The sequence below is a fragment of the Carlito syrichta genome, unplaced genomic scaffold (genome assembly GCF_000164805.1).
Source record: "Carlito syrichta isolate Samal-C Ts95f unplaced genomic scaffold, Tarsius_syrichta-2.0.1 Scaffold306507, whole genome shotgun sequence".
Lineage (NCBI taxonomy): Eukaryota > Metazoa > Chordata > Mammalia > Primates > Tarsiidae > Carlito > Carlito syrichta.
The window spans coordinates 329770-339642 of NW_007250603.1; the positions used below are offsets into that span (position 1 = coordinate 329770).

Sequence of the window (9873 nt, forward strand, 5' to 3'; positions counted from 1 at the left end):
GGAGTTAAATATAAGCCTAGGCAACATAGTGAGACCTCTTCTCTACAAAACATAAAATTAGCCAGGTATAGTGGTGCATGCCTGTAGTTCCAGCTACTCAAAAGACTGAGGTGGAAGGACCGCCTGAGCCCAGAAGGTCAGTGCTGCAGTGAGCTATAACTGCACCACTATTCTCCAGCCTGGGCGACTAAAAAAAATTCTTTTGAGCAACTGCTGCATCAGTAATATTCTCAATATCACAAAGGACAATATTTGTAGAAAAAGTGGATATTGCATCAAAAAATGTTTTAAAAAGTCAGAATCAATGTGAAATCTTGCTGATAAGTGAAAAATGTAATTTTACATGTGTTTGATATGCATGTATTACATTACAGGTTAGTTTTAGCTATGATATATATTGTTCTGTGAATTTTCTGTTTATACTAAATGTCTTATTTTGTTTGTTATAAGAAGTTTGTATGTTAAAGAAATGATCATTTTCTGGCATTCAAATTTCATACATGAATTATCACAACAGGATCCTAACCCAGTCTCTCAAGATTTTTTACACAAAAGCCAGTGTAATCTTTCTGAAACAAATAATTTCAATCTCTATGAACACTCCCAAATATCTCCTCATAGCTCTTCAAATAACATAAATTCATGCCATAGTTGACAAGGTCGTTTATGATCTGGCTCCTGTCTATTTTCCAATTTTTTCTTTTTTTGTTTGAGTAGGAGTCTCACTCTTTCACCCATGCAGTGGCATGCTCATGGCCACTGCAGTCCTGATCTGCAGGGCTCAGGTAATCCTTCCACTTCAGCCTTCCAAGTAGCTGGAACCACAGGTGTGCATCACCACACCTGGCTAATATTTTTAAAAAGTTATTGTAGAGACAAGGTTTCACCAAATTTTGCCCAGGCTGGTCTCGAACCCCTGGACTCAGGCCTTCCTTTTGCCTCTGCCTCCCCAAGTGCTGGGATTATAGGCATAAGCCACTGTGCCTGGCTGTTTTCCAATTTTCATATACTCTTCTCTTTACCCTTTGCCAGCTACTGGACTTCCTGTTCCACAAATATGTCTAATTCTGAATGAGGATGTTTGCTTTGGCTTTTCTCTCTACTTGGAAAGCTCTTCCTCTGTTTCTCCTCACCCACCTTATGGATGAATCCTTCCTTTCCTTCATATTTCAGCTTATATATCATCTTCTCATGGAGATCTTCCCTGACCACATTAACTTTGTTCTCCTTATTCTTATCATAGCACTTCATTTGTTTCCTTCATATTTTGATTTTTTCCTAGAGTAGATGAAGTCCAAAAAGAGTCTATGCCCTTTAATAACACTTTCAAAAAGTTTGCTTTTAAGAAGGAGCTAAACAAGGTGGTTTAAAAAATACAGTTAAATTTTTTCTGATATTTAAAAAATTGCACAGAATCTACATGTTCAACAACAGCCTAAGCAAATGTATTTACAACTTGGAAGATATTTAAGTCATGTTTTTGGAAAGTATTAAGAAAGAGGTTAATGACTGTATTATTTTAAATAAACAATTTAGCTCTGCATACATAAACTAGAAAAACTTTAACAAAAGACAAGTAAAATAAAAGGCAATAAAGGAAAAATAAGACTCAGAAATAAACACTGGGTATATATCCTTCTGTGATGTTTTCAATGCACATACACATATATTTATAATATGCATTTTAATAAAAACAGTTATACCCAATTTCACAACTGTATTAAGAATCTATATTATATCAAATATGTCTTCATATGTCAATCAATACAGAATCACACTTTAATGACTGCATTATATTCCATTTATGGACACACAAAATTTTAATAAAAGCTGTTATTGGGAATTTAGAAATTTTCTAGGTTTTACTACAGCATGAAACAGATGAATATTGTTACTTACACAAGCTTATATGAAGATTACCTTCATAAAATCTCAGAAAAAGATGGCTAGGTTATGAATATTCCAGCCTTGGATACATGTTGCTTAACTGTCCTCAGTAAGTTTGTATTTAATTTACACTTCCATTGATAGCCTAAAGGAATTACACCGCACACTCACCAACACTCAGTCAACTCATTCCTTTTAATATTATAAAACACAATGGAGCAGTATATGAACGCTGACCATATAAAAGATGAACTGTATGACTGTGTGTGTGGGGGGGTGGTGTGTGGGGTGAGGGAAGAAAAAATGTGGATTGGGAGAGGGAGAGAATATGAAGAACATTAAACTGCTATTCTCTTAACAGTCTTTGTTTCTGCATACCCGTTATGGTGGAACATCTTGCTATGTTTAGGAAAAATCAATACTTATTCCATGCAAATTTTATTTGAAATGGGATCTTGCTGTGTTGCCCAGGCTGGTCCCAAACTCCTGGGCTCAAGCAAATCTCCCTGCCTCAGCTTCCTAAGTAAGTAGCTGGGACTATAGGTGTGTGCCGCTACATTCAATTCCATGCAATTTTTACCTTATATGAATCACTTAAACACCTCTTAAGTTAAAGTTCCACTAGAGTGCTAAGTAACAGACCAAAAATTTGCTGAAAAATCTTAAGTGTTTAACTGAACACCTACTTTGGGCCAAGTAATAGGCATAAAACAACAATTTAGACAAAGGTTACACCCTACCAAAGCTTACAGTTTAGAGGGCAAGATATACAATTAAACCAGCAGTACTGTGAATGTGTGACAAGTATTGTTAAAACAGATAAAGGATACAATAATACCAAAAGGATAAATAGAATGGATTAAAGTAGGGAGAGAGTGAAGAGATGAAGGGAATAAAAAGGACTGAGGCCTGAAAAGATCGGTAAGAGTTTGAGCAAGGTCTTAGAAAAATACTTTATCTTAAAGGAGAAAAAAGCCAGTGTTAGGTTTAAAAGTGAAATGTTATATGATCACATTAGTACTTTAAATGGATCACCCTGGGAGCAATATAAAGAACAGTTGATAGGAAGGCAAGAGATACAAATAATACTGCTCACTGTAGTATTTGTTATAAAAAATCTGAAGGCAAAATGGATTAAATACATTATGGTCCAATCACATAATCAAATACTAAGTAACTATTAGAAATTAAATAGAACTACATTTACTGACAAAAATGTGTTAAAAAAGATATGGGATGAAAGGTATGACTCAATTTTTATGAAAAAATACCTGTATGTACATAAAATAAGGTCAGATAGCGTGCACTCATCTACAATATTAAATTTTCAAGGTGGTAGAATCTGGGGAGGAAAGGCTTTCTCCTGTGTAGAGCAGAGGTTGTTTACATTGTTTTCTCTTATGTATGTATTAGTTTTATAATTAAAAACCATGAATAGGCTGGGTGTGGTGGCTCAAGCCTGTAATCCCAGCACTTTGGGGGGCCGAGGCAAGAGGATTGCCTGAGCCCAGGGGTTTGAGACCAGCCTGGGCAACTTGATGAGACCTCATCTCTACAATATCAAAAAATTAGCCAGGTGTGGTAGCACATGCCTGTAGTTACGGCTTCTTGGAAGACTGAGGCAGAAGGACTGCCTGAGCCCAGCAGGTCAATGCTGGGTGGCTGTGAGTGTGCCACTGCACTCCAGCCTGTGCGATGGAATGAGACTCTGACTCAAAACAATCAAACAAACAAAACAAAACAAAACAAAAACCCCAAAAAACCCCACCATGAATAAAGGGTTTTTTTAATAACAGACATAGCCGCTGCATAGGAAACATACTGTGGAATCAAGTAAGATTCAAGTCATGGAAGCCAGTTATGTTGCAATAAAATCCAGGTGAGCTATGCGAGGTGAGACTATGCTTGAGTCTAGCTGCTGGTGTACAGGTTGAGTATCCCTTATACAAAATGCTTGGGAACTAAAGCCTTTTAGATTGTGGATTTTGGAATATTTTCATTATGCTTACCAAGTGACCATCCCACATCTGAAATCCAAAAGGCTACAATAAGCATTTCCTGTGAGCACCATGTTAGTGCTCAAATCATTTCCGATTTGGAGGCTTTTGAATTTCAGATTTTCAGATTTGGGGTGTTGGACCTGTACCAAGATTACAGTGCCAAATTAGTGTATAAATTCCAATCCCACCCAAGCAGAGCACAATTCCTTATTAACTACCACTTAAGATAAACTCTTTACCCAAGGACATGCATTTGGGATCATTCCTAACTGCTGACTGCTACTGTTATATCCATCAGGGCTACTAACACCCAAGAACAAAGAAATACTTGGTTTTACAGCATTATTGTAGGCGTTTCTTTCCAAGCTACCTATGAATTCTGTTAGGCCTAAGTATCCATCATTGTCTTATAGATTGCTAGGATTTAATCTATTCTTTCTCTAAATTTTGTTATCACTGGTCATGGTCCAAAGTTTCGGTCTACTCTCCACCCCTTGCCCCAAGATCTGATCTATTTTGTCTATCAATACTGTTGTTACAATCGTTTGTGGTCCTCATGCCACAGCCACAAACCTAAACGTCTACCTTTTTGGAAACTGTTTCCATGGTACCCTCTGAGATTCTCCTGAGTGGGAAAGAAACTCCCTTAATATACTCAACTACTTCTCTTAACATTCCATTATCTTAAACTTGGCTGTCCCCTGGGAGAAAAACAAACAAACAAACACACACCTATTTAACAACAATCACACCAAAAAGGGGCTTATTCCCATGTACTCCACATATCTATAGCTTGGAAAGTAGAATCAATATTCTCCTTGCTCCCTAATACTGTTTCTAACCATCACAACCTTGTAAAAACTCTTTTAAGGTTCACATCATCTAGGTATCACTTTTCCCCCTCTCTTGCTGGCTGCTTCTATTCAAATGGACTCTCCTCATTCACTTAGGCTTTGCTACTTGCTTTGCTGCCTTTTCCACTGAAGGCCTACGGATAACTTAGGAAGACTTTCACATATATAGAGATCTTCTTTACTAAAATCTCTGGTCAGTATTTCATCTACTTTACTCTTAGAAGATAATCTTACCATGAAATTGGCAATCATATGTCTATATTTTATTGGCCAGGAACAGGGGAAATGACCTCTGTTGGCTAAAAGGAGGCTGGGACAAGGAGTTTTGTAACTGGATACAATAACACTGTAAGCAAAACTGAGGTTCTATTAGTAAAGAAGGAAAAGGAAATATAGATTAGGTTAGCAACTAGTAGTGTCTGTCACAATGCGCCAGTAAGTAGCTCTTAAAGAAATACTAAATAGCATTATATAGTTCATATATTCTGACCACAGCTCGATTAACTTTGATATAGGTAAACAAACAAGCAATGAAAAGCAACCCATCTATTTCTCCTTTACTCTTGGGAGAATGATGGAAATATCTTTCCTCATAGAAAATGCCAATGCTTCTATTTGTGCTCTAAACACCTCCATCCTGTTCTCAGAAACTTTATATTAACTACCCCTCTTATTATGCCTGCATATTTAATCTCTCTATACTACATCCATCACATTAGGACACAAACATGTTCTAGTTTCTCATATTTTAAAAACATTTTCTCTTGACTCCAATTCTCTCTTCAACTACTACCTTTATCCTACTATTCAAACTTGTCTATATTTTGTCTTTCCTTACTTGCCCTGAATTGATCCCTATACTCAACTCAACCTAGTATCCATCCTTCAATGTGCCATTGCATTATTTCCAACTAGGGTCTAATAATCTTCACATGACTATAAAATATATTCACGTTTTTAGACTTCATCTAATTTTTTCTTTTTTCTCTACTCTGTTGCCCAGGCAGGAGTGCAGTGGCACAATCACAGCTGCTGCAGCCTTGGCCTGCTGGGCTTAGGCAATACTTCCACCCCAGCCATCTAAGCAGCTGGGACTAGAAGAATGTGCCACCATGTCTGGCTAATTTATTTATTGTAGAGACAAGGCCTTGCCATGTTGCCCAGGCTCATCTGGAACTCCTGGGCTCCTCTTGCCTCCATTTCCCAAAGTGTTAGGATTACAGGTGTGAGTTACCACACTTGACTAGACTTCATCTAATTTGATCCCTTGTAACATTTGACACAACTAAATTCACTTTCCTTTCTGAATCACTAGTTTGTCTAGTCTGGTGAAACTCTACTCTTCTTCTTTTCCTCTACAATGATTCCTCATTTTATACTACCTTTAAATATAGGTCTTCTTGGTCAGTAGTATACATTCTCTTTTCACTCCATTTCTCCTATGCGATCTTGGTCACCTTCAGAAAACCTGTTATAGTTTATCTACTGATGTTACTAAAATTTACATTACAAATTTACAAATCTACACTAAACATTTCCTCAGGCCCAGAACTGCCTATCAATATGTTCATCTGGATGTCTCACAATCCCATAAAGTTAATATGACTTAAACAAACTATTGCTTTCTTTCACCATATGCCCCTCCTTCTATATTTTGTTTCTTAACAAATTAAACCTAATATGGTCAGTAACTGCAAGACGAAGCAGTAAAAACTCAAGCTTTACTCAGCATTTAAAATGGGTAGCTCCCTTTCTGAAAACTTTTTGAAGTTCCTATACTGAAACATAAGAATTCCTTTCTTCTGGTTCTCTGATGACTTGCTTTCAGTGACTTTGGCTCTATTTTCACCTCTTGCCTAAGCACAAAAGCTCTGTCAACATTCTTCTTCTGCCCTCTCTTTTCTATATACTTTTTCAAATGTGTAACATCCAACATAAAATATTTAGCTCCGTATGCCTCTGTGATATTTTCTTTTAAAAAGGTGACTATATTGACTGTATTCACATACTTTGTTTGTTTGAGGCAGGATCTCACTCCGTCACCCAGGCTGGATTGCATTGTGTAATCCTGGCTTACCGTAGCCTTGACCTCCTGGGCTCAAGTGTTCCTTCCTTCTCAGTCTCCTGAGTAGCTGGGTCTACAGGCGTGTGCTAACATGCCCAGCTAATTTTTTGTATTTTTTTGCAGAAACAAAGTCTCACTATCTTGCCCAGGCTGGTCTCAAACCCCTAGGCTCATGTGATTCTCCTGTCTTGGCTTCCAGAAGTGCTAGGATTATAGGTATGAGCTACCACACCTGGCCATGTACTGCTTTTATAAAAAAAAAAATCAACAGGCATATTTTCTCATATAGAAAAATGTCCAGATCCAAAGAGTGCAGGGATGGCACAGCTATTTAAAGCTGGTTTTTTTTTTTTTTGGAATCAGGATCTCTTCTGCACCTCTTTAGGCCACAGTTGTCATTTTCACGGTCATAAGATGGTTTCTTCAGCTCCAGAAATGGTAAATTCACAGGAAGAATAATGAAGAAGGCAGAAACAAGGTAAAATGAACAAAACAATTCTGTTTTCAGTGATACTAGTGTATTTTTGATTGGTCAGGGATGAGAACATGGCTACCCCTTGGCTACAAGGAGTTGAGAAAAGTTCTGGTAACTAGAGACATTATTATTCTGAACTAAAATAGGGTTCATTGTTAAGGAAGGATGAGCTCAAAGTTTGGCTATTAGCAATATCTGTCTCACTGGGCCAGAAAGAAACTCTCAAGAAAAATACCAATAAAGTAGTAACAAATAGTCCAGATGATCTCAACACAATGCAACTAATTTAGCAAGCAATAGTACAAAGGTAATGGGAAATCTTTATACCTCACATATTAAAAATACACCTGATTCTAAATGGACAAAAAAAAGTCCACTGGAATTAAAAACTCCTGCAACATCACCACTGTAAAATGTCTTTAAAAAGTCATATTTAGACAATATTTAGAACTTAAAAAAACAAAATAAAGGATGGTATATTACTAGAGAGCTGTTTTGAGGGCCATTTATGGGCTTAAATGCTTACTTTAGAGGACAAAGATTGAAATAATCAGCATGGAGTCTTAAGACAACGAAAAAGGCAATTTCACATTCGTAACACTTACAGAGGTTCTCTCTCAGTATGAATTTTCTTGTGTATAGTAAGTGAAGAGCTCTGGCTGAAGGTTTTTCCACATTGAATACATTCATAGGGTTTCTCTCCAGTGTGAATTCTCACATGTCTTCTAAGGGACGAGGAAACACTGAAGGCTTTCCTACACTCCTTACATTCATAGGGTTTCTCTCCAGTGTGAGTTCTTACATGCATTCTAAGGGATGAGAGACCACTGAAAACTTTTCTACAGTCATGGCATTCATAAAGATTCTCTCCAGTGTGTATTTTCTTGTGAACCTTAAGGTGAGAGCTTGTGTTGAAGGCTTTTCCACAGTCGCTGCACTCATAGAGTTTCTCTCCAGTATGTATCCTCTTATGCACTATCAGGTAAGAGCTTGTGCCAAAGGATTTTCCACACAAATTACATTCATAAGGTTTCTCTCCAGTGTGAATTCTCACATGAGCCTTAAGAGATGTTTTTTGACTGAAAGCTTTTCCACACTGATTACAATCATAGGGTTTTTCTCCAGTGTGCGTTCTTACATGTCTCCTTAAGGTTGAGGAATCATTGAACACTTTCCCACATTCTTTACATTCGTACTGTTTCTCACCCATGTGACTTTTCTTGTGTAAAATAAGATTAGAAATCCTTTTGAAGGCTTTTCCACACTGACTACATTCATAATGTTTCTTTCTAGTATGAGTTTGCCCTTGTTGCTTAAGGGATGATTGTTGAGAAAAGGTTTTGTTGTTTTTATTACATTTATAGGAATTCTCTGCCATATGAAAATTGTTACGTATAGAAAATATATTATGTTTGAAGTGCATATCATGTTCAGAGTATGTGTACTCTTTTCGTACTGTTTGCTTTTTCTGCAAATACCACAGACTTCTATCATATCCATGACTTTCATAGAACTTCTCACTCACAGATTTTTTCTCATAATTGCTTAAAATTGAATTATGTTTTAAGCATTCAATGCCTGAGTAACATTTCTGGCTATGTTTACTGGTGGAAACTCTCTGTGAAAAAGTAAGTTTTGATCTAAGTTTAAAATTGTCTTCTAATTCATGACAGTCATAGACTCTCTCTTGAGGAACTGTTTTCTTTTGGGTACATGTCACTTGCCTTAAATGTCTCTCTGGAATCTTGTGCTGTTTTCTAATCTTATGGCATTCCCAGTTTTCTCTTAATGTGGGGGACCAATTATCCATTGTGAATCTTACCATTTTCATTCCACTGAATGGTTTCTTCCCAAAAATGTTCTGCTCAGGAGTTGAGTCTTTGGTTTTAAGTTGAATCTCCTGGTCTGGACAGATGTCTTGGGAAATTCTCTTTCTCCTAATTCTTATCTCCTCTTGATCCAATGAGGAGATCACAGTAAGCTTGCATAGTTGATATTCCACTGACCTGAGATTTCTATAGTTTTCCAACATCACATCTCTATACAGACTTCTCTGATCTGAGTTCAGCATTATCCACTCTTCCTGGGTGAACTCCACAGCCACATCCTTGAAGGTCACTGGTTCCTGTAACCAGGTTGTCCGAAGTCCAGCAACCATCCTTTCCTCCTCAGTATTTCTCAGGCAGAAATAGGCAGAGTCCTGTGCAGGCACAGCCCATGTGGAAGATAGGCTAATGACTGACATTTTGTGAGTCTGAAAGTGAAATAATCCTGTAAAATAGGGTAGAGAGATCAAGATGTTTCTCTTCTTGTTTCTGAATCCAACCAGGCGAGGGATGCATGCATTTCACCAGGCGTCTTCCCTGTAGCCAAAGAGTCAAGTTCAGGTAAAAGGAGAGAGGTAGAAACAGGGCCCCACTGTGTGCAAGGTGAAAAAAAAAATTGCAGACCTTTACCCCTACTTCTTAGCAAGGTCTAACCAACTTTAAATCTTTATTGGAATTTGTATTGACATGCAACATAATCATTCTTAGTCCCTTTCTAGAGATGCTATCCTGGTTTTTGTACTAGCTTTTCCTATAGACTACTTTT

The 9873-nt window shown here is 37.3% G+C and overlaps 1 protein-coding gene across 1 annotated transcript; it reads right to left on the minus strand.

Moving 5' to 3' along the window:
* Positions 1-7788: 7788 nt before the first annotated feature.
* ZNF891 (zinc finger protein 891) lies at positions 7789-9526 on the minus strand. The gene has a single exon (XM_008063053.2). It carries the CDS (start codon positions 9524-9526, stop codon positions 7883-7885), a length of 1644 nt encoding a protein of 547 aa, XP_008061244.2. The 3' UTR covers positions 7789-7882.
* Positions 9527-9873: the final 347 nt, after the last annotated feature.

Bases quoted from the DNA above. Each gene is read 5' to 3' on its own strand.
- ZNF891 (XM_008063053.2), bottom strand. From the start codon at position 9,526: ATGTCAGTCATTAGCCTATCTTCCACATGGGCTGTGCCTGCACAGGAC.